The 25,364-nt window shown below is 34.1% G+C and overlaps 3 protein-coding genes across 7 annotated transcripts; 1 reads left to right on the top strand and 2 right to left on the bottom strand.

The window, feature by feature from the left end:
* Positions 1 to 1,410: 1,410 nt before the first annotated feature.
* Positions 1,411 to 4,553, bottom strand: LOC109159273 (ribonuclease 3-like protein 3). Its single transcript, XM_019307376.1, has 4 exons — positions 4,458 to 4,553; positions 3,527 to 3,918; positions 2,245 to 2,391; positions 1,411 to 1,890 (listed from the first exon to the last, which is right to left on the bottom strand). Exons 1-4 carry the CDS (start codon positions 4,534 to 4,536, stop codon positions 1,627 to 1,629), a joined length of 882 nt encoding a protein of 293 aa, XP_019162921.1. The 5' UTR covers positions 4,537 to 4,553; the 3' UTR covers positions 1,411 to 1,626.
* Positions 4,554 to 12,769: 8,216 nt separating this feature from the next.
* LOC109158923 lies at positions 12,770 to 14,732 on the top strand. Of its 4 annotated transcripts, none has more exons than XM_019306841.1 (2): positions 12,770 to 12,925; positions 14,002 to 14,732. In XM_019306841.1, exon 2 carries the CDS (start codon positions 14,082 to 14,084, stop codon positions 14,502 to 14,504), a length of 423 nt encoding a protein of 140 aa, XP_019162386.1. In that variant the 5' UTR covers positions 12,770 to 12,925; positions 14,002 to 14,081; the 3' UTR covers positions 14,505 to 14,732. The 4 variants fall into 4 exon arrangements, with proteins under 4 accessions (XP_019162386.1, XP_019162385.1, XP_019162384.1 ...); XM_019306840.1 differs by having other exon boundaries at positions 14,067 to 14,732; XM_019306839.1 differs by having other exon boundaries at positions 12,771 to 12,925; positions 14,059 to 14,732.
* Positions 14,733 to 15,942: 1,210 nt separating this feature from the next.
* Positions 15,943 to 20,665, bottom strand: LOC109158918 (serine/threonine protein phosphatase 2A 59 kDa regulatory subunit B' gamma isoform-like). 2 transcript variants are annotated; one of them, XM_019306830.1, is made up of 3 exons: positions 20,522 to 20,665; positions 19,060 to 20,348; positions 15,943 to 16,742 (listed from the first exon to the last, which is right to left on the bottom strand). In XM_019306830.1, the coding sequence occupies exons 2-3, from the start codon at positions 20,323 to 20,325 to the stop codon at positions 16,332 to 16,334; spliced, it is 1,677 nt and encodes a 558-aa protein (XP_019162375.1). In that variant the 5' UTR covers positions 20,326 to 20,348; positions 20,522 to 20,665; the 3' UTR covers positions 15,943 to 16,331. The 2 variants fall into 2 exon arrangements, with proteins under 2 accessions (XP_019162375.1, XP_019162374.1); XM_019306829.1 differs by having other exon boundaries at positions 19,060 to 20,665.
* Positions 20,666 to 25,364: the final 4,699 nt, after the last annotated feature.

Genomic DNA, 25,364 nt, shown 5'->3' on the forward strand with positions numbered 1-25,364 from the left:
CAGTGGTCGCCTTCTCACTGGAGAAGGCGACCCAGGTAGGCTTCTACCTGGGTTGCCACAGTTGGTTGCCTTCTCGTCGGAGAAGGCAACCTAGGTAGAAGCCTACCTGGGTGGCAAATTATGCTGTGCATCCGTATGCACCATGCATGGTGCATACGGATGCAAAAACGACGTCGTTTTAATAAAACGCGCATCTCTCCTTAAAAAAAAAAATCAGGTTCGATTCCCAGCAACAACATATGAACTAAAATTCCATAATCGATGAACTATAATTCCATAATCTAATCTATGAACTAAAAATTCCAGAATGAATGAACTAAAATTCCATAATCTATAAACTAAAATTTCAGAATCGATGAACTACAATTCCATAATCGATGAACTATAATTCCATAATCAATGAACTATAATTCCATAATCTATGAACTAAAATTTCAGAATGAATGAACAATAAAATGTTGTTGCTGGGAATCGAACCTGAATTTTTTTTAAAGGGGAGACGCGCGTTTTTTAATAAAACGACGTCGTTTTGGCATCCATATGCACCATGCATGGTGCATACAGATGCACAGCATAACGATTGTACTTGGGTCGCCTTCTCCAGTGAGAAGGCAGTTCGTCGCCTTCTCACCGGAGAAGGTGACAGATCTCTTTTTTTTTTTTTTTTTTTAAATATGTTGATTTCTTTAAAAAAAATAATAAATATTACTTTTTGACCACATTTATTAATGGTGGTCAAATAGCACTTTGATATTTGCACCACCTGTAAAGTTATTTGACCTATTATATAAGTGGTGTGAATTGAATTTTCCTTACAATTATATTCCACTTTTTGACGAGATCAAGACACAAGGGAGTAATATTTTTTGTTTTCAAAAAAAAAGGGAGTAATATTTTTGAAAGTGCATGCATTATGCATTTATGCATCGCATTTTTTCCAGAAATGAAGTACTTTCTTTCTTCTTTATGGGGATGTCGATCTGCGTGTTTGGAAAACGGTGAATGACTGTGACTTGAGTGTAAAGAAACAGATAGTCTGTCTTCAAATCTGCCGTATCTTGTGCACCAACAACAAATAGTCAATCGTCATCAATGTACAATGAACAATGCTCCTGCAGGTTGCGTTGGAAACAGGAAAGGTTCCGTCCTTGGCTGCTAACATAATCATCTTAATATTGACAATTCTTGTTAACTCTGTATTCAGCTGAGTTATCATGATTTATATTCTCCCAGATACTCTGTCAGATTGGAACGTGAGTGTCCTTGGCATTGGAGATTCAACCTTTTAGGAACAAATCTTAATATTAACAATCACAAGAGTGTAAAGTTCACTTTCCTGCCGAGTGCAAGAGTATATAATAACCTAATGTACAAGAATTTTTGAAAAACTTGTAAGTTGTTGAAAGACAATTTACCAACAAGAAAAGACTCACTCTCTCTTTCATGCATGGCTTGTTAGTGAACTCCCAAAGAATTACCATTGCCAAATGCCAAATACATTTTGATCATAAGGTCCAATCTTCAGGATATGCAGTAACTTTGTTAGATTTTGACTAATACACATGCGAATCGTTCTATTTAGTTTCATGTTACACTCCATTAATCTGATAGAAAATTCGAGACAGATCAGGACTTGATACCTAGAACATTAACAACTTCATTGTACACCTCGCTTGCTGCTCTATTCAGAGCAACTTCTTTCTTTTGAAGGCACTTCCCTCTTCCTCTAAACTGATTGTCAACAACTACTTCACAAGTTTTGTTTTGTGCCCATAGATCTATGAGCTGTACTTTAAGCTTGTGCTTCTGGCAGATTTCAAACAGCTTTCTCACAGGATTTGCTTCAAGCATCTCTGGGGTAATTATTGGCTCCAACAGTGTCTTTGTTACCTGTGAGCCCAAAAATGGTTCAACATCAGTGGTTGTACACTGGATATTTATAGCAATCTCCATCCCATAGGCCACACCCATGCTTTCACCATAAAGGGAATAGTATCTTCTTTAGTCAAAATTGGAATCTTCCTATTTTTGTCATTCAGATTCATATTAAAGCTATTTATGAATATATTCAGACAGATATCATCATGGCAATGCTGGCACAGCTAGGCGGTCTTTTCCCTTTATCGAGGAGAAATAAGGAAACAGAAGATTCATTTGCTTAGATTGCCACCCAGGACAAGAGTTTATGTGCAGTTATATTATCTCAAAGAAAATGAAAATAAAGAGTCCAGAGAAAGGAAAGACCTCCCAGGTTTTATCAAGTGAAGCATTGCTGTCAATGAACACAGCTCCAACTGTTGATTCAACAACATCGGCAAGCACCTTTGGAGCAGCGATCATGCCATGGGAGTGCAAAGGGTAGTTTGGAAGAACATCAATAAAAATATTAATCTGGGATTACAAAACAATTGCAGGTTAAAAAAAGGGAATCAAGATTCAAGACCTAATATAAGGGGGAAAAAAAGTAAAAAACAGAAAAACTAATTGAAGGAATGCAGAAACAAGTGATAAATACTTTTTTTTTTCCTTATTATATCAACCTGTAATATTTAGCTTTTGGTTTGCAGTTGAGAAGGAAATTACTTAATATTACATTATTGACATGTTTGGTCAACCCAACTCAAGTAAGCATGAAACAAATGGGACACATGAACTGTTCAAAATGATATTTCAACAACCGCCCATTTCCTCACGAAAACCAGATAGAAGAAGAAATCATAGAATCGCAGTTCAAACTATCTTCTCAACTGAATGGAGTCTTCTTCCTCCATTACATGCAATCTAGGGTAAAATACTAAAATCATACTTGTACTACAAGTTATTATGTCAAGAGACTAAACATTCTTGTCTGTAAAGTGTAAGCATTTCCTAAATAAAATGTGAGCTGTGAGCAACTGTAGGGGAAGACTGTGGTTGCCTACTCTAATCTTCTGTAACAGAATTTTAGTGGGACAACTACAGCAGCAATAAAAGGCATTTAAACTCTTGAATACCAATTTCAAAAGCAATAAGCCAATAACAGGGAGAAGTAAATTAAGTAACCAAAAGTGCTACCAATTTCATTAATGCAGCAAATTAGATGCTTATACAATGCTAACACAGGTTGCCTACTCTAATTTTCCGTAACAAAACTGTGGTGGAACATCTACAGAAAAAGACGTTAAAACTCTCATATACCAATTTCAAAAGCAATAAGCCAATAACAGGGAGAAGTGATGAGTAAAAGTGCTACCAATTTTTATGGACATAGAATACCTAGCTAGTAACTCTATTTTCTAAATACTGAATAGAAATGAGCATTCCCTAATCCTCCATAGAGAAATATAATTATAAAGAGATAAACATACATAGAGCTACGCCTGACACTGGATAAATCCAGGATATGGAAATTGTGACAGAGTTACATGCATACATGAGCTACAGATGATACTGATGGAATAGAATCAACTGATACAACGCTGCTTCTTTGCGGCATAATATCTTACCAACAGTATGCAAACAGTACTGATAAAACATGGGGACTTACCCGTTTCTTTATATTTGGCTGTTTATAACGTAAAAATTTATGGAATTTATGTTTCACAGCAACACGTGCAAGCTTCTCTGTGTCAACATTGGCAGCACGTAGAGGTGACAACAGCCCTGGTGGGAGATCGGGGTACGTTGAAATTTGTTGTTTTGTGATCATGAAGTTGAGTACTGAGTCACCCAAATACTCAAGCCGTTCATATGATACACAGTTAGGATGATAAGATAAATGTGTAAATGCTTGGCATAGTAAACTCTTATCGTTGAAATTGTATCCTATAATCTTCTCTACTTCTTCAATATTTGGTATTGACTCTCCTGGCTCCTGTAATGATTCTTCGAGTTCCCATCGATTTCCTTTAGTACCGAGGAAATCATTGAAAATGGAACCTAGCCAAGATAGAGCCAAGTCAAACCAGATCTTCAGATCAAATGCATACACTCACATTAATACTAATTTGTGTGTTCCAATAGATCACTTACGAACACAATGTACGTCCTCAAATGTTTTAATAGTAACGACAGATTTAGCAAATAGAAGTAGCATTTCTCCTATTTCAATCAAGGCAACCCTAAACTTCAACCAGGTTTGTAAACGCTAAGTAAAGCCTGCCACAGAATGCGGAGAACGACATAGTTGTTCATCCGCTGGGTGCTCTTTCTCATTCCCATGAATCAGTATCACATCTTAACAGAACATCGGATTTCGAAATTAAATACAAGCTGGTATCAAATTCTGATAGAACAGAAAATAGCGATTTCACATTGGATGGTCAGTGAATAGAAATTTTGCATTTCTTGCATAAACGCTTGTGCTTCAATTCCCTAATCCTCATAAGTTACCATAGCATAGAGACAGCTGACACACACACACATATATAGAGAGAGAAAGAGGGGGAGAGAGGGAGAGAGAGAGAGAGAGAGTTAACCATAAGAGGCGAGCCACTTCTTGGCTGGAGACCAGCAGGACTGTAACCAAGACGCCCTTCGTATTTGGGAAGACGACATCTATGAATTTTAGGCCGATACAGGACGTACATTTCTAAAAGTAGGAAGTAATTAGCCCAAAAAAATATTGGCAAGTTGGGTTTGTAACTTTCCATACGGGCCCGGCCCACAAAAAATACTGATACCAGCATATACCTCCAACTCAAATTATATTGTAGGCCAAGTGGTCCGCATTATAAAATGAAGGAATAAGGGTCAAATAGGTAATTTAATTACGCACCAAATTGAAATTAGATTATTAAACTAAACAAGAATACAATTGAATCATTAAACAACACAAAAACATATAATTTAGCCCAAAATAACTTGTTTACCTGATGTAACAAGTTACCAATTTTAAAATTAATTTTAATAAATAATTAATTAAAATATTTAAAAAAAAAAAAAAAAAAAAAAACAGAAACTCCCGGCTGGAGATGAACCTCCATCTCCAGCCACGGAGACGAGGTCCCTTCGTCTCCGTAGCCATGGAGACGAAGACCCTTCATCTCCGGCGACGAAGGTCTCTTCCTTTCCATGGCCAGAGATGAAGGGTCTTTGTCTCCGGCCATGGAGACGAAGAGACCTTCGTCTCCAAGGCCAGGGAGACGAATATCCGGCCGCAGTTTTTTTTTTTTAATATTTTAATTATTTATTTATTAAAAATTATTTTAAAAAATTAATTTTAAAATCAGTAACTTGCAACATCAGGTAAATAAGTCATTTTGGGCTAAATTGCATGTTTTTGTGTTGTTCAATGGCTCAATTGCATTCTTTTTTAGTTCAATGGCCTAATTGCAATTTGGTGTGCAGTTGAGTGGCTTATTTAACCCTTATTCCTAAAATGAATCACATATAAATATAATTTTTATAAAATTATCAAAAAATATATACTAATTATTAAATCTCGGAAAAAGGGGTTAAATAAGCCTCTAAATTTTACTCAATAAGTCAATTAAACACTTAAACTTTCAAAAGTTGTAATTAAATTCACAAATATGTTATTTTCGAGCAATGAAATCCACAAATCTATTGGTGACCTGTAATTGCAGGTCAACTAGGATTCTGATTGGTGCAAAACACTTCTTCTTAGCTGATACCAACGAAGTTGGGACGACTAGAATTAGATAAGGCGCTTACGGCTTAAGCGCCTTAAATGTAGCAAAAGAAAATATAATCGAATAAAGATGAATTATTTAATTAGATATTGAAATCTATTGATTATGACAATTGAAGAAAGCGATTAATTCATGCGCTCGTTAGTCAAAGAAAGAGGATTTGTGGGTGAGCTTCTTCTTCAAAACTGTTAATAATTGCGTTTGAACAATATTTCGAATTCTTCAAATCTTCAATTTACTAAAATAAACACTTCATCATAATAATATTAAAATTTTGTATGATACATTAAAATATTATATTATTGTATAGTTTATACTGAATAAATAAAGTTATATAAATATATCAATGTGGCAAACAATATAATTATATAAAACTTTTTACGAGGTTGATAGTGTTAAATATCACGTTGGAAAAACCAATAATAATTATTATAACAAAAAATAACATATATAATTATATCTGGTATTATCGTGGACTTTTTATATAATTATAATATTATACTTTGTATAACACTTCAATTTTAAATTATTTGTATACTTTATTCGTTGTATAAGGCAATGTATTAAGTTGTCAAAATAATACTACGACAAAATGTTAGAAGAACATCTAGAATATACATATGAGATCCCAATAAAGAGAAAGCTACATCTTATATGGTGGTCACGTCTTGAAAAATTGTTGGTAGTAGTCTAGAAGCTGAGTTTTTCGTAAACTATATCACATTTTCCTGTATATAGAAGTGCATCATACTATTTAAAAAGAAAATATATATATATCTAATTTAATAATTACTGGATCAAGATTTGACAATCATAATATAAAAGTTACACCTAATGTGGTGGACACCTTGTGGATACAAGGCATTAGTCCTATCACCTAAAGGCTAAGAGCTCATTGAGTCACCACTATGCCGGCCTGGATGTGAGATCATATCCTTGGAGTCAGGGAATAATGAGGGATCATCTCACCTTTTGTGGAGAAAATATCTAAGTTTTTTTTAATGTTACTAGCTCTATTACAAGTTAATAATCACAAAAATTTTAAAACAATAATTTAATGTTGTAATTAATAGCAACGGGGAGGTATTATTGTGGCATGACCATTTTAGTCCTCAATTAATAAAATCGTTGAAATGTTGTTAAATATAAAAATATTTCAATCTTTTTATACAAAGTATGTTGAATCGTTATATTTTTTATAATTTTTTTTGAATAAATCTATAATTGAAGACTGAAATATCAGTGTATTTAACAATATTTAAACTATTTTATTGATAAAAATAGTCATGCCACAATAATATTATGGTCGGAAGTAAATATTTTGATCAAAAAAAAATCCTTAAATAAACTACCACTTATAAATCTAAGACAAACAACGGAATTAACTCGAAAAATAAACGAAAATAAAAAATATCGTGGTCTATCGCTTGTGCGCCTATGAGACTCTTCTTGTATTTACATAGTCACATGACTAATGAGTGCGTCGGCATTTGACTTTGACTTTATCCTATGACGGTGATACCCTCAGTATGCGTTTGGTCATTTAACGCACTAAACTAACCCAATCGGCCAATCCTAAACACGGCTTAATATTCAGAGTTGAATGGCATTTTGGTCCTTTCAGGAGTTCAAAGTCTCATTGGTTCACTTCCACTCCAAGTTAATAAGCTGTGTCTCCCTTTCATTGTCAAATGTCACCGTCCCAATTAAATTGTGATTCCCACCACCACTCCCAACCGTCCCAATTACTCCCCCTATATAATGTTTCTATATAATTTTTTTTAAAAAAAATTAGCCCATTTAAATGGGTTGAGATCCAACCGATGTCCTTGTAGTCTAATGTCATGAAATAATTCTCCTAAATGGAAGATTATTGGTTTGAGTCTCAGTGTCGGCGATATTAACTCTTTGTGCTTGAACAGATTTTTATTCAAAGTAAATGTCGAATAAAAGTGACATCCACTGAGGCAGTCACTACATGTCATCTGAGTATAATGTGTTATTGTTTCGTTGGTTTACCTCATTCAGCATAATGTGTTATTGTTTTCGTTGGTTTACTTCATTGTGATCATTTACCGTCCTGCCGACTCCACAAGACAAGATTCACCGAGAATATATAGTAGTGATTGTGAACTTTCTCATAAATCAAAGTATAATAGCCATCCATTGATAAGAACTTGATATATATACACATCATCACCATGGATCCCATGGTGCCAAAAAAAAAAAAAGTAATATATGCTAGCTCCCCATTTCCCACAAGGGCGGGGGAGTGAGATCCAATGGGCGAAGATTTGAAAAATGTTGTGATGATAGCAGGCGGAGACTATGACCAAAGTACAACATTAACAACAACAACACAAGACATTAGACCCATGGACCAACCAATATACATAACATGTCCATATAAAACCATAGTAAATGCCCACCACCTTTATTTGCCTAAATAACATAATATTCTCTTCACATCATTCTACACATACATACAACCCAAAACATGCATCGCTTTCACATCTCCTTCCTCATTGCTCTCCTCCTAACCAGCTCCCCCGGAATCCATGCCGCCCGTCACCCGCCGCCCCTCGCCGGCGGCCCTTCCCCTGGGAGCGCGCAGCTCTTTCGTCCTCGTGCTAGTGCTCCGGCGGCCAGAGATTTCGAGTCCGATAAGAGAAGAGTCCCCACCGGCTCTAATCCACTCCACAACAAGAGATAATATAATAGTCTACTATACGCGCTTGGAATCATGTTTATTTTGTCGTAGGTAACAGGCCGGAAGATTCGTTGTACATTTGATTGGTTTTGTTGTATGTTGTTTAATTGATCGAGATACTAGAATGTTAGAATTGGTGACTCAAAATTTGTTTCAAGATAAGTTTTGTTTCACCATCTTCATCTTTTTTCTTTTTTTTTTTTTTCTTCTCAAAACTCGAGTTACTATTTGAAAGTATACGGTGGGTAAACTACCATCATCTTTATTAGTAGAGATATTGTACAGATCGAAAGTTGGTAAAATCAAACCAACCTTAATTTACTTAGCTTGTGTCTACATGACTACATATATATTTCTAGAGGAAAGCAAGCTAAGCTAAGTCTGATCTGCCGTATTTTTATTTTTATTTTTATATATTTTTTGTTTGATTATTCTCATGTATTTGATCGAGATTTGATCATGATTTATATTGTAGCTAGTATAGACTTGAGATATATATGATGTAATGCATTTAATTAAGAATTTTTGTATTATACTTTGCTTTAATATAATGTTGTAGTAAAATAATATGTTCAAACTACTAATTTCACTTTGTGAGAAATGATTTTCTTCGTTTGCAGTATTTACCTATTGTATTCTTTAATAGGTATTCGTTTCTTAAGATTTTTGGAGTGTTCGTGTTTGTTTGTTAAGATTTTTGAAAATCGATGTTCGTTTTCGTTTGTTAAGCGTTCATTAGTGTTGGTTAATGTTTGCGAACACTTGTTATTAAATGAACATTAAACGAACTTGTTCATGAACACGAACACAAACGAGTTTGTTCACGAGCTCTTAACAAACGAGTCTACAAATGTTCAAACTTTGTTCATTTATGTTCGTTTACCTTAATAAACGAACATTTATCAAACACGAACATGAATAGTTACTTATCAAACACGAACACGAGTAGTTTATGAAAAACTTGTCCGCTAATCTTTATGTTCTTTAAAGATAAATAGCACCCGTATCATATATGCTGTTCTTTAAAGATAAATAGCACCCGTATCATATATGCGAAAGTCTTCATTATTTATTTATTTTTATTATTATGATTTTGCATAAGTTTTTGGTGGTTAAAAAAAAAAACGAAGTGAAAAGGAAAAAGTTAAGTTTATTTAGTTTGTGCTCCATTTCTGCTCGATCAACATACAGTCCATTATATTGAGTGGGAAAACCTCTATTCCCACTTACGGTTTGATCCTGCAGAGATATATCCAACTGAAGTTTGTAATAATTAGTCTCTGAAAAAATTAATGAAATTTAATTTATTTATTTAAAAAAAAAAGAAAGATAGAAATATTAGTGTGTAATTTTCTTTTCCCGGACGAAACATTTGAGAGGATGTAAATCACGATGACTCAATAACTCAGCAGACAAGACCAAATGTCGGTGCGCACAAAAGATCTGTCCACTTTGAGCATAATTCCCACATTGGCACTATCACTGCTGAGATTAAAATATTAATCTCTTCTTCTAAATACTGTCTATAAAGTATTGGGAGTGGAATAAATAGGTGATATTAGCTGTAATAAGGAATGTACAGAGGGAGTTGATTGAGGCTGCAGCGAGGCATTATCGGCAGGGACCCAAAGTTTAAATGGGTGTAAATACCCATTACTTCATGCAACCACCATGCACTTAAAGAATATATCCCACCACCTTAGCTAGCTTTCACACACACCTGCAAATTAATTAAAGAATGAATAATTATATGATTGCTGATTTGGGAGCCTTATTGGCCCTCACTCCCTTCACTGCTTCACACACCTTTTCTTCCCAGTTGTAGTTGCACTGATGCCTACGTGTGCTTTGTTTTACTCGATCTCTCAAATCGAGATCCACAAATATTCATTGAGAAGTAAATTTGTATAAATTGGTTTAATTTGTGGCATGCCAATGCACCATATATAGTTAAGTGTATGAAAATTAGGATCTGATCGGTGAGTTAATTATACTACTAACTATTTATCTTTGCAATAACTTTAAGAGTGAGGTTTTTGGGACAAAGTTAAAGAGATATGGAATAACTCATTTTAACTTGACTTGATTTTAAAATTTAACAATTTTAATTTCAAATTGATTGTCCAACAAAATGACTTGATCTTTGTTATGATGACTTGTGAATCCCAAAGCCATGTTTAGAACTGAACTTGGAGGGTTACTCCCACAAAATGACAAAGGGTTGCTATATGTGTGTTATACCAATTATCAAGTGATATAGTGTTGTAATTAGAATTTACCTATTAAAAATATTGTGTTTAGACATTAGCTAGTTTATCAAGGCTTTGAAATTATATTAAGCTAAGATATGAGGTTTTCGTCCAATTGAATTGAAAAATAATTTTTTTAATGATCTTATTGATAGAATAATTACGAATAGATATGGAACGGAATAATATATAGCAAATCAAACCTGAGACACCGGACAAACCCACACCGAGATCGGCCGAGCAGACCATGGGATGGTCTTCCACCCTATGGTTTGCCATGCCACAGTCGGCCGCGCCTGAGTGTCGGGCACCCCGAAGGTCGGCCACCTCAAGGGTCGCCAGGTAAGCCACCTCGTGGTCGGCCACCCCACCAAGAGGGTCGCCCACTTGGCCGTGCTCTATGCTCGGCCAAGGGGCAGGGTCTCCGCGTTACCCGAGTCTCGTGGTGCGTGCTACGGTTCAAGACGTTGAGGGAACCTCCATTGATTTCTCCAGGGTTGTAGGGGCGACATACACGGGGTATAAAAACCCTCATTTGTGTGTCTTGTTCAGACATCTCTTGTCCTAATTCCGTACTTGTCTTGTTATTACATATATAATTCTTACCTTTGTAATAACACTTTATACACAATTAATGCAATATTCGTCCACGTGACTTATAATTGTATCAATATTCGTCCTTAATTCGTTTAATCCTATACTTGTCACGTTCATTTATATATTCGGGTTAATAAATTCGGACCACCGTACCGGGTTATTAGTGCGTCATGGTCTAGATTCATATAAATTTATTTTGTTATTTGATTCATTGTAGGATTAAAAAAAAAAAATACTTAGCATAATACATATTTTTAACATTTGACATTGTTTTAATGAAATAATATTTTAAATGAGTCATATTTATGTTCCTATTATACAATATAGTTAAGATTTTATAATTGTAATATAATAGTTTACAAGTAAGAGCAAAATGAATAACATCTATTCATTTTCAATGAACCAAAAAATATAGACACAAGTGTTAAATAGGTTCATCTATTACTTCGAAGTGCTCAATTCCACCCATCAATTAAAACATAATGTAATTAGACACGCTTACCTCTAAAAATTTGTCGATTAGCATTTTCTGCAGGTTACCTCCGGCTTGCCACTTCACACTGCTGACATGTAATTATATTTATATAAAAATGGTGATGATGTAGAAAAAGCCAATAACCTTAGTCCAAGCCAAAAACATTCGTCGACATCTTCACATCGACACTGCTGACATCCGTTCATTCTTTTTAATTAAATAACTGCTATTATATGGGTTCAATTATATCATATTGTTGGAATTACTCTGACAATAATTCCTTAAAAGTGGATTTCACTTTCAATGGCTTCATTGTGCAGAGACGTTCTTCTTTGGAGGAATGGATGACAAAATTACTATCTGATATTGATTAATCAAGGAGTGTTGCAACAGCATCCTTTCTTGAACTCGAAGCAGCTGCTAGATCTTGTATGTCTCACAAGTGTGGGAATTTATTTTTAACTCTGTTTCATCAGTGATAAGTTATGAGAATGAACGGATGTCAGCAGTGTCTATATGAAGATGTCGACGAATATTTTTGGCTTGGAACAGGGCTCGGCTTCTCGTTGGAGATTTAGAAGTGAATTCCACATTATCACCATTTTTATTTAAATACAATTACATGTCAGCAGTGTAGAGTGGTAACCCGTAGGTAACGTGTAAAAAATGCTAATTGACAAATTTTTAGAGGTAAGTGTGTCTAATTACATTATGTTTTAGTTGAGGGGTGGAATTGAGCACTTCGAAGTAGTAGATGAGCCTATTTGACACTTGTGTCAAAAATATATATAGAGAGAGTATATTAGTAGTCAAAAATGTTACACAATTAACGAATTCGTTGGCTCACGCTTTAGTCAATGTCGCGAGTTCTCAACCTTATTCGATATAGTGAACGCATTCACCAGTCTCATGTATTGTTCAATTTCGTTAATGCAGTTTGATTAGTTTTTGACTTTCAAAATATACAGAGAGCATATTAAATATTTAATTATTTATTCAAAAAGTGAAATGTGAAATTATACAAAAATTCATATAATAATTTTTGTTTTGTTTTATTTTGTTGGAGAAAACAATTCTATAAATAAATAAAATAGAGAGAATTTTATCGCTGGCAGTAGCCAGTAGGCACCAAAGAGGTTATTTTATCAACTCACGCTTCCTGTAGGCTGTAGATAAACCTCTGCAAGTCTCAGGGTTTAAGACCCGTATTTCACTCGGGTCTGCTCAAAAGCTGAAGCCATTTCATCAAGAATTGAAAGGGGTAAGCAATTCTACTTCTTCGTACATGTTCTCGTGTAAGAGTTTAGAATTTCGTACCAGTTTTCTTTGTATTGAATTGAACATCTGCTCTGCTCGAGATACTTCTGCTTATGGGACTAAGTTTGGATTGAAATTAGGTGCAAATTCTGGTGTAATCTACAAATATTTGTACAAATTCTTGAATGCGTTGATGAATCCTTCTGTTAAAATGGTTAGGGCTCTCTGAAGGATTCAAAATAGCATAAAATGGGTTGGTTTCTAAAGAGGTAGAAAGCACACTTGGTTAGAGGAAACAATTTTCACACTTCTGAATTTCTTTCGAAGTGTTCTTTAAAGCATTCATGCGGTTACTATCTCATAGTTTGAGCACATTTATGTATATATTATATGCCTAACACGCCCCCCTCGTGTGCCTTTTTGACGGGCTCCAAGCAACCCATGGACTATCGTCTATTTGAACCCATAACCTCTTGTACGAGGTTGGGTCGTATGTGCTCTGTCTCAATTAAAAGCATAAGCTCACATTTATGTTTATATATTATATGCTCAACAACTACTGTCTTTGCTTTCATACATACTTCTGTAGTGAGATTATTGTCAGGAAGGCACATGAAAGTTCCTCTCTTGTGGTTCAAAATATGTACCGTGCCAACTCAAAAGAATGTTTCTAAACAGATGATGTATTTGCAATGGAAGAATATAATTGGGGACTTCAATGTATGATCTTTCCTTTGATTACTTAGTATCATATGGAGCCAAATGGATAATTTGATAGAGAATGCTTCAAACAAGAGTAAATTAGAACACTAGGTGAAAATCCTGTCCTTGGGGGAGTAGCATCATGGCATTGGTTAAGGTGAAGTAGTTTCTGCTAAATTTCTTTTGGGAGGAGAATCAGAAAACTTTAAAGAACATGAGTAATATTTGTTTTGGTTCTGTTTATGAATGATGGATCATATCCTAAAAGCGTGCATTTGTGTTTTTGTTCTATGATCTTGCATTCAACTGGACCAATTGTATATCTGGGGTTCTTATGTTCTTATTCTATGATGATCTTGCATGGTATTGGACCAATAGAAATATTTGTCTGCTGAAGAAATTGTGTGGGTGAATCTCTGTTTTTTCTCGTGCTAGCTAGGCAGATCAAACTGCAAGAGATGGCAAGTTTTGTGATAAATCCAACTTTGAGTAGCTTCAATACCCTTAACTGCCGCAACCCAAATCATAAATCCTCTAGAAGATCCCTAGGTGTTCGGGCAATGAGGATAGAGAAACCAATGGAAGAGTTGTACAATATCAGTGTCGAGAGGAATGTGTCAAAAGAAAGATTGCAGGAGCTTGGTGTTTCACGATGGTCAATGTGGAAGACGGGCGAATGCAAGCTTCCTTGGGACTGGCATGTGGATCAGTTGGTCTATATCGAAGAAGGAGAGGTAAAAGTGGTGCCAGATGGGAGTGAACGCCATATGCGTTTTGTTGCTGGTGACTTGGTTCGCTATCCCAAATGGTTCGAGGCTGATCTCTACTTCGACGGCTTCTACCAAGAACGCTATAGCTTTCGAGCATATGGCGATGACTAGTGAACGCCATATGCGTTTTGTCTTATTTATTCTCATGTAAGACTTTATATTACTGTTAATGTTACTCTTAGGTGCTAGATATTGTCTCTCCAAATATGATTTGGAACTTGGGAATCTTGTGCATTCAGTTGTGAACTTTTACTTACCATCTTGTGCAGCAGAGCTTTTGTTAAGAATGGGCTTGGATGTAAAAAACTGGCATAATTAGAATAGTTCTGTGGATCGAAATTTGAACCGGATCAATGTTAAATATATTTATAAATGTAGGGGGCAAAAATTAAACTAATTATAAAGTGAGGGTCGTGAACATCATTTGGATAGTCAAAAGTCAAAAGTTGCGTGTTTATAAGGTGATTAGTCTATTCCTTCAGCGAACCAAGCGATAGAATATAATTCATGTTCTATTCTTTACTTATTTTATCCCTTATGGAATAATATTCATATTTTTTCCAAATTCATTCTGTGAACTAAACGTGTTGTAAATGTAATTTTTATAATTTGCTTTACGGTTTACGGTTTGCTCATCGAATATAATAATGATATTAATTAAATTGATTGTGCAATATAATGCAACTGTATATTCAATGTATTGAGCAAAAGAAACAAAAATCTTTATAATTTGTAAAGCATTTTCACATATCTGGGAATAAATTCTTTCGAATCTTGTTTTTTAAATGCACTAATATGCTTTTTATTTTCCTTTTTCAATGAAATATTTCTCTAAAATCTCAAGTCAAGTACAAATAATTGTGCATTGAGATATACATTTTTTACATAAATTAAAAAAAAAAAAAAAAAAAAAAAAAAAAAAAAACTACTCTAGTTAGATCTATGCCGAATCTATCGGCAATGCCCTCAACTAAAAGTCTAAGCTTACACATTTATGTTTAAGCCCATCAAATGTTCAGGCCGATTACTTTTTTATGTGCTCTAAGCAACAGGTGGAACATAATCTCTTTTATTTGGGACTTTTGGCATGGGGTTGGCTACCAAATTGAAGCACGCTACATCTCAACTAAAAGCTTAAGTTGATAATCGGATTGCACATTTATGTTTATATATTATATATATATATATATATGGATAGAGACCATATGAGAGATGGTGCTTTAAGTTCTAAATAATGTTCTTTCTACAATTCATATTACATAGATGATGACAATATATCTATGTGTGTATGTGCAAAAATTTCTTATAATTAAAATTATAGGGGAATGTTTAACCCTACCAATCATATATATTCAAATTATATAAGTTGTGCAAATGCCTATATGTGCCACTTTATATTATAGACAAGTTTCTTAACGGTATACAAAGCTATATATATCATATATATTCAAATTATTAGCCGATATTATTTATCTTTTTATCATAATAATATATCGAAAGAGAAAAAAGAGGTAACTATTTAAGTTTGATCTTTTGCATGAGCAGATAATGGAGTAGATAAATTTCTTCCCCATAGAAATGAAATAAAGCTGAAATACAGAAAGGAATATTTGGTTTTGTCACAAAACCGAATAATATTTATCAAGATAGAGGTCACAAGAGAAATTATCTCTGCAACCAAGGATTGTTTTTTTATGGTACAGAAGAAGCCCATGGCCGGCGATGAAAAGATGATCCAGCCCCCACCCTCCCCCAACCCAAAATATAAATCAGACAAGCAACTTGGTATCAACAGAAGCTGACCTTAATCTCCATTCTTCATTATCCCTCCATCTGTCTGTTTCCGGGGATGTTGGCGCCAAGTAACGCATTACGGTTCTTGGGGTCAAAATCTCCGGTTCTACAACTCGCGCTGGAAATGGCTTTAATTTGGAGAAGTCAGTGGGACGTGCTGTCCTCGGGTGCCACAGGTGTCCGTGGATTAGTGCTGGTGGCAATGGCGACGGAAGAGGCAAACCGAGCAACGAGGACACCTTCGTGGCTCACGGCAGCATTGGACGCTGCTACGTTTTCTAATTGGTTCCAGATTGATTCCCGCCTCTTCTGTCTCTCCTCCTTTCGGTTTTCGTCCTCTTCAAAACATGATAAACACTGTTCAAACAGCATCGGATCGGCATCTGCGAAGATCTTCCTTACATTCAAAGTCAGGCTTTGAACAGCTTGATTCCAATGACCCCTGGTGTTTTTCTCCAAGTATGGAAAAACAATGGGTAATATCACTTCACGGTTCTGAAGAATCAGATTTCTTATATGATCATTATTCCATATGAACAATGCACGTTCTGCCACCTGCATGTTTCAAATGCCTTGACTATCTGAGAGAGGGAAATAAAAAAAACGAGCAAAAACAAAGTATCAAAGAATACAACAGTACTTATCACAACAAGCAAGTTTCAACAAAGTTCAAACTAATTACAACTTGGCTTTTGAAATTCATGTTGAAATCGATTGGGAAAGAAGGATGAAATATGGGACGTAGGCACGTAGCTGCTTGTTTTGGCTGATCTGGAAGGAAAGAAATCATTGTTTTTTGATGGTTTAAAGATGTCCCTAGTGAATATCAATGACCTTTATTTATGAAATTTTTTTAATCACTTCATAATGAAGAAATTTTGACAAAAATCCAAACAAACTACAAAACCAGCCTTTGACATACATGTTGATATTGATAAAAACGAAAAACACTTCACACACACACACACAAATTATGTATGGATGTATGTGTATTAGTCTCCCCAAACTTAAGGCTCAACTTATCTGAAGAGAAGAATTATGGATTCACCTTTTTTGTGTGTGCAAGAAAAAAAACCCATTAACTTAGTTATTATCTGCTAGTTGATTATTTTCTATTGGCCTAGCATATGAAACTCATGCTTCTTCGAGGTTTGGACACCCAGTTAAATACATGGATCAGCCTCATCTAAAGAAGCTGTTAGATGTGATGGAGCTACAAAGCAAGATGGTGATAATTTAACTAATCTATAGTCTATCTTTGAAAAGGAAATTTCACTTTCAGAAATTTAGCCGCCAAAAGGAACTAAACCACATGGATGCAGCTGAATAAAAGTACTGATAAAGACATGGGACAAGAGAACCCTAAAACCAGACAAAAGCCTAATACTAAACCAACGCAGAAATTTTGATCTCATTAAATACTCCAAACCATTCAATTCCAAACTACAATGAAATGCAACTTCCTCCCAGGTTCTGCAGCATCCATTAATCCTTGGAGTAGAATGAGTAGCCAATGAAACTAGAGAAATTGTGGTAGATAAGAGAAAATAATCATGGTTGCAAAAATCGCGCCTAGGCGCCGGTCGGCAGCCTAGATTTTCACTGTAATCGGTGTTCTAGGCAGCCTAGGTGCCGACTAGGCCGTGGTGGACTAGGCAGCCGATTAGCTATTGTTCCATTTCTTTTAATGGGTTATTCCGCTCAAACAACATCGGTTTGAGCAAAATAACCCTAAATCGTTCAAATCAATCGCAAACCCAAAAATTGTAATTTAAAAAAAAAAAAAAAAAATTGAAATCAACTACTCTAATATTGATACTTTGTGAGTTGTGACTTTGTGAAATTGTGTTTTGATTCTTTAAATCTTTATACAATTTACAATTCTAAATGTTTTTAGGTTAATATTTAATATTTTAGTATTAAATATTAAAGTATTAAATAGTCTACAATTATCAAGTCTCAAAAAAAAAAAAAGGGCGCCTAGGCGTCCAAGGAACGCCTAGCGATTTTTGCAACCTTGGAAATAATACAGAGAGGCAACAAGAGAGCTGGTCAGAATGAAGGTGGCACTGGATTTTGCAACAAGTGGTGACAAGGAAAGTGAGTGTGGGGTTCCTCAAAATGCCTCAAATAATGGCAATCAGTGAAGGTGGTGCAGCACTGGCCTCCGTAGGCAGTTGTGAAGGCTAAATTACATTTTTATAACTAAAGATTCCTTCACAACTGTCAAAATATTATTCCAGTTACCGGTTACCATTGATAATAAAAAGTCTCACGAGTTAATAGGTGATGAGAATTGGGATGCCAGTAACCACTTATGACTTACCACAAAAGCTAATATTAATGGGTTCGGTGATGGAAATCTAACGTTTTTTTTTTTTCCTTCTTTTAATAGTTAATCTTTTTTTTTCCTTTTGACCTATCCCCGAAAAGTATTGATTTTTTTTTTTATAGAAATTGTGAAACATACAAAATAGACTATAAAAGCACAGATGATAATTATTTTTCTAACTTGAAACAAAGAACTCAGAATTCAGAAATTATAGACAGGCAAGTTACTTCTAAAGCGAACACAATACTCAGGTCCATATAAATTTATAAGATGTGTACACAGCGCAATGCCTTTCTGGTTTATTATTAACTGATTTACAATTATCATTTCTCCCACCACTGTTCACAGAAAAACTCCAAGTAAAGGGTAAGTATAATTAACTAAAAGGGACAAGAGAAAGGAGAGAGAGAGACTGTCCTCATTGTTAGGTGCGGGAAGTTGATAGGTTAGATTGGAGAATATAAGTTCAGGCTGGAACTAAGGATCAAACTGAGGAATGAAGCTAGAATAAATGGGACAAGCAATGGGTGAAGGTTGTACCTGAAAATGTGAGCTGCTGAGGCAGCGACCAATCTGTCGTGTGAGAGGGACCATGCAACGTTGAAATTCAGCAGCCTGGGTTGCTTCAAGAACTTCCTCCAACTCACCAAGAAACATTACCTCCTTGCCACTATTAGTTAAAGGCCAATACTTCAAAAGACCTCTAATCACAGTGTCAGCCAACTTGTAGTCTTTCTCCACGAACTGGGTAATGCAATAAGAAAGTTGTGGGTGGTAGATGGATACGCATTTAGGTTTGTGAAGAGGAATTAATGCTCGCACAAGGAAGAGTTTGTGCTCTTCCTTGAGGGGCAAGGCAAATCCATTGATTATACTGCCCAAAATTTCCAGTAGCTCTGCAATCCCATTATGTTTCTCAGTCTCAAAAATAAAGCGGTAAAAGATATGATTGATAGCTTTCCTGATAAAAGGCCTATGCACCATGAACTTCCCATATATACGGTGAAGAATTGTCTTCAAGTACTCCCTCTCTCTTTGGTCTTCTGAGTCAAAGAGGTCAAGCAATCTCAAAACAAATGAATGGTCAATGTATCTTTTTGCAAGCTTAGCATCCATCTCAGGTGAAGCCACGAATCTCAAAAGTATCTCGTAGACAATCTGAATATGGGGCCACATGGGTTCCATAGCAGGTTCCTCCTCTTCTGGGTCAAACAAATCTGGCAGCTTATTATCAAGATTAGGTGAGTGAAACGTCCTAAATAAATTGACAGCCACCATCTTCGTAATTTCCTGCATTGTAACCTCATTGAACTTTGAATTTACAGATGAGATATAGTCAACCAGTTCAAGCAATGTCTGCCTCTTTACATCCTTCTCCTTCAGATTCTTTGTAGGGTCACTGAAATCGAATACCACACAACACATATTCAACTTCTTAACCAGAAGATTCTGCTTTTCAGAGTTGGGAACATCTCTAAAGCTTGGAAGGGCCTCATAAGGAGACACTAAGTTCATAGCAACAGGACCCATTTGAGCATCATGCCCCGTCTTCTTCCCCTGATTTGACTTCAATGGGGCATAATTCCCATTACTAGCAGACCGAGCCGGAGCAGAACTACTCGAATTTGCCGATTTACCCAAATTTGCATTACCCTTTGAGTTGTTTCCATTTGCAACAATACCATAGCTATTTGAATTCACATTAGCTGATGATAATGCTGAAACCTCACTGTTATTCGAGTCACCATAAGACGATGATTTAGACGAGGGCTTCCTTGGAAGCTTGCCGAATATCTGCTTAATCATATCCGACAAAACCCAGCCTAAACCTGACTAACAGAATCACAGAAACCCTAAATTACAACACAGACCAGAGTGACTAAAAGTTTCCACCTTTCAACTTGAAATAGGAACCCAGAACGAATACATTCTCAAGGGGAGTCCAGCTATGGCGACACAAGAAAGTATGAAATTAGAACAAAGCAAGATTACAAGGCCATACCTCGAAGAAGCACTGTAAATTCAAACTTTGGGTCAGAAGAATTACGGTTTTCGCTACTTGGTTTTCTCCCGTTTCAGCGATAAGAGACGATTGATAAATTGGGCCTTGGGAATTTGTCCAAAAAAACCCTAATTTAATAATTTTATTAAAAAAATATTTCATAGTAAGATTTCAACATGTAACTTTTCATTTGAAATGACCACCGTTTAACCATAAAGTCTTTTACTTATTATAAGTTTTTTTTTTTTTTTTTTTAAACTACTTATTATAAGTTTGGAGAGGGAAAAGAATCAAAAGTTGTAGCCTAAAAGGGAAAGTTTCCTTTGTTATGTTTGAGCATAAAATATTAGATAAATTTTTAATTATCCACCATAGTCCATAACCCCCCATATATTTTATATTTTTATTTTTATTTTATTTTATGCGGATATAATGAGATATTCATATTTGACTTGTGTATTCTTAGGGGGTGTTTGGTTGGATGGAAAATTTTTTCTATGGAAAATGTTTTCCTAAAAGTGAAGGAAAATGATGTTTTATGTTGTTTGGTTGGATGGAAAACATTTTCCATAGGAAAAAGTTTTCCTTAAGAACAAGGAAAACAAATTCCTAGCTTAGGCTAGGTATTTTGTTTTTCATGGAAAACCTTTTCCATTGAAAACTAATATGACAATTTTACCCTCACCATTCTTTATTAATTACTCTTATTATTATATTATTATTGTTGTGTAAGGTTATATTTGTCATTATACTCATTATTCCTTACCATTCCAAACTCAACCAAACAATGGAATTCATATTCCCAGTAATTTCTTTTCCACCAACCAAACAATGGAATTTGTTTTCTTGGAATTTATTTTCCATGAAATTCTAATTCCATTTCCCTTCAAATATTTTCCATCGAACCAAACGAGCTGTTATATCTTTTTATTTGAAAATTGTGCACAAATAACATCTTGTTTAGTTACAAATTTCTGATTTTTCTATTTTTATCTTTAATTTTTCAAATTTCATTTATTTATTTATTTTATATGGAAAGTATAAAATGTGTTCATGTGCAATCATTTTTCAATTTATAAAGTACGCAATTATTTGAAATTTAATTATCGATTTCTTTATATAAATAAATAAAGGGAAAATGGTGCTTTTTCCCCCTGAGTTATATACTTATAGCACTTTTCCCCCCTGAATTATTTAAGTGACTTTTTCCCCCCCTAAAATGTTAAATGGACATATTTACCCTTAAAATAAATATTTAAAATAAATATTTCATTTATTTTTCTTCTCCAATAAATTATTACTATAATTTGGTTCAAACCAAACAGATACGATAGCAACCAAACCAAAATATTCCAATTACAATTTAGAACCAAAACGCGATATTTAGAGTTTATTAAAATCGCAAATCGAAATGGCCGGTTCATGTTCCGAACTGAAAAAATAAAATACATTTATTGTTGAATTTAGACTATTTTAAAATAAAAATAAAATAAAATTTAAAATAAAGACGATTCAAAATCGCGAACCGGATCCGGAACTGCCGGTTCACGGTTCATGATCCAGTTTTTTTGGTTCATAAATTTAATAAATTGAAATCTAAATATTGGATTCTAGATCTGAATCATAACCGAAAATTTTTAATTCGATTGCTATAGTGTCCGGTTCAGTTCGAATCGAACCGTGGTCATTGCTACATATACACAATAATTTGTTGGAGAAGTAAAATAAATAAAATGTTTATTTTAAGGGTAGAAATGTCAATTTAATATATCAGGGGGAAAAACCACCACTTTTAAAATAATTGAGGGGGCTAATGTGCTTACATAAATAATTGAGGGGGAAAAAGTACTATAAGTATATAACTTAGGGGAAAAAAGTGCCATTTTCCCATAAATAAATGTAAGAAGCTAATATTAAATTGTGATGAGATACTAAAGTTGTTGAAGGAACAAATGTTCCTTGTGGTAAGACTATTGACAAAGAATGTTGGATAAAGCAAATGATAATTGTGATGAATGTAGATTCGGTAACCGGGCCAAGCACATTGTGCTCCGAAGACATGTCACTCTCCGACAGAGCCTCAGTGGAGATGTTGTTGACTCAGATAGGTTGATAAAGTATATTTAAACAGATATTACAATGTAATAGAGTCATAATTAGAGTTAATCTATTTTTTGTAATAAATGTATAGGTGACAGTCCACTTTTAGTTTTTTTTTTTATCATAACATACATTTTTTTATCTTATTATTATTGTGACATGACTAATTTTGGTCCTCTATCAAAAATATCATTGAAATTGCGTTAAATACAAGAGCATTTCGCTCTTCAATTATAAAATTTTTTAATAAATAAACATAAAATATATAACGGGTCAACACACTTTGTATTATAAAGATCAAAATGTCATTCTATTTAACGAAATTTCAACGATTTTATTGATAGAGAACTAAAATTGGTCATGTCACGATAATACTATGATCAAAAAGAGATATTTTGATTTTAAAAAAAATGACTAAAAGTAAACTGTCACCTATAAATCTATGACAAAAAATGAAACTAACTCATATAATTATTGTAAAGCGATTCAAATATGTGTGGACATCCAACTTTGCTATTGTCCTCAGATGGTGAAGCATGTGTGGCAATAATGAAGGTGAATAGGTGATGGTGAATATTTCAATGATCGTTATTACAATTAAAATTGGTACATGGATTGAAGTAGCAGCACATGATGGATAAAATTGAAGAGAATGTGGTGTTTGAGGGGAAAAAAAAGTAAGGAAATTAATTATTAATGTCAACTTTCATATAACAATTTATTATATCGCAATATGTCACCTAAATCAATTAACTATATATTATTACGCATAACTGCAATTTGAAGAGTTGCAAAATATTGTATATTTGATGGGTCATTTATTATTATTTTTTTTAATGAATTCAGTGGTATAATTGTATTATATCAAGTAATTAAGGCTAACCATATTAGTGTTTTTTTTTTTTTTTTTTTTTTTTACAAATTTTTAGGTAAACAATGCTGGTGTGGATGAGAGTGAAATTTTGAGCTCCTCATACAAATAGTGATTTTTTTTTTTGGAATTCGCAAGAGAGAGAAAGGGGAAGGGAAAGGCGCGGTGGCTTGCGTGGGGCGCACATATCACACCCAACTGCACGTGCCCGCTGGCACGTCATGCCCTTTGTTTTTTTATTTTCTTTGGTGTCAGCTGTCAAATATGTCTTTTTTCCTTTTTTATATTTTTCCTTACTCTCTCCCTCCTAATTAGCATCTCAAAAATCATTCCAGAAAACTGATTATTGATGATGCCCTAATAGACCTCCTTGATAATTTTCTCATAATATAATAATATATAAATTAAGTTTTTATTAAAAATATAGTTGTAGAAAATACATTAATCAACATCAATGAACCTTATTGCATATGTGGCGAATGTTTCCTTTATAATAATCACTTAAAGCATCCCTAAAAAAAAAAAAAAAAAAAAAAGAAAAAAAAGAGAGAGAGAGAATATAGTGTCAAGAAAAAAAAATGAATGATTTACGCGCCGATGCCCACATACGAATGATATTATATATATATCTTTCTTCTCCACTCTCACCTCAAGGCACTTTCTCTCTCATCTAACAATGCAACAACTCAAAAGACGACCCCTTTTGAAGTTTTGGGTTGCTCTTACATACGTAGTCTATATCGCTATTGGTGTTGGTATTATTATAATTGTTTTTTTAATTATCACTATCACTTGTGTAATTATGTACTCCGTAATAATTATCCATTTATTCTTATTATTGCATTTAATTTCAATGGAAATTATGTGTGATTTAAATGTGATACTTATATATATGATTGGTAAAACGGTTCAACATGTGAGGACCTATAATGATATTGGCGAGATATAAGAGTTGTGTGTTGTGCTTCTTGCAATGTATTCTGGTGATGCACAAATAATTATTGTCATGGTTTATCCCTCCTTATGATATATATATATATATATATATATATATATATATATATATATATATATATATATATATTGTGTGTGTGTGTGTGTGTGTTTATAGATGTATTCAATTCAATTACTTATTTGTCATTAATTATTACTGTATTTTTTATATATTAGGTATCCTAGCTTATGATAGACTAATCATAAATTATCGAGTCCTGTCCAAAAGTCGTTGGATGAGGTAAAGCATGGAACGCCCCGTCAATCCTCAAGTTTTAATGGATCTTTATCTCCTCTGATTGGTCAAGTTATCTTAATAACCTCCAAATTTATAATAGACTGATGAATAAGTCTTTAAGGTGATTAGTCGAACCAAATGAGATAACCCGTGATCGAAAATCAAGATGGAGGATTAAATGTGATAAGATTCAAATACTCATGATTCTTTACAATGTAGTATCTAATCTATATTTTAAAAAATCTAAACCTCCACCATTGAAGTTTAAATTTATGACCACCATTTAGAATGGTAACCGGAATTACATTAAACTACATGGTAATAATTGGCTACTATGAAAATAATATAATAATCCAGAAACAAAAATGAAACAAATTCAAATGATATATATTGAGTAAAGTTTTGCTACATGTACTCCTTATTTATACTCATTCATGTTTTATTTTTATGTGACTATTGATGGTTAGTTATCTTTATCACCTGAATAATAATGAAAATGTTAAAATTAAAATGTTGTGAACAAAGTAAAATTGACAGTAAAATTTGAGAGTATAATTAGTATTTTCGAGCAATAACGTGAAAAAGAAATTTCCAGATGGTCTCAACTTATCCGAATAGAGGTATAATATAAATATACGGAG

Source organism: Ipomoea nil, unplaced genomic scaffold (genome assembly GCF_001879475.1).
Source record: "Ipomoea nil cultivar Tokyo-kokei standard unplaced genomic scaffold, Asagao_1.1 scaffold2826, whole genome shotgun sequence".
Classification (NCBI taxonomy): Eukaryota; Viridiplantae; Streptophyta; class Magnoliopsida; order Solanales; family Convolvulaceae; genus Ipomoea; species Ipomoea nil.

What these genes read in the sequence shown, in the direction of transcription:
- LOC109159273 (XM_019307376.1), bottom strand. Translation starts at nt 4,536, where the DNA reads ATGTCGTCTTCCCAAATACGAAGGGCGTCTTGGTTACAGTCCTGCTGG. An exon ending in AGCCAAATATAAAGAAACGG is followed by an intron (nt 2,392 to 3,526) that starts GTAAGTCCCCAT and finishes TTGTAATCCCAG; the next exon opens with ATTAATATTTTTATTGATGT. An exon ending in CACTTGATAAAACCTGGGAG is followed by an intron (nt 1,891 to 2,244) that starts GTCTTTCCTTTC and finishes TTGGGCTCACAG; the next exon opens with GTAACAAAGACACTGTTGGA.
- LOC109158923 (XM_019306841.1), top strand. Translation starts at nt 14,082, where the DNA reads ATGGCAAGTTTTGTGATAAATCCAACTTTGAGTAGCTTCAATACCCTT.
- LOC109158918 (XM_019306830.1), bottom strand. Translation starts at nt 20,325, where the DNA reads ATGATTAAGCAGATATTCGGCAAGCTTCCAAGGAAGCCCTCGTCTAAA. An exon ending in TCAGCAGCTCACATTTTCAG is followed by an intron (nt 16,743 to 19,059) that starts GTACAACCTTCA and finishes TGAAACATGCAG; the next exon opens with GTGGCAGAACGTGCATTGTT.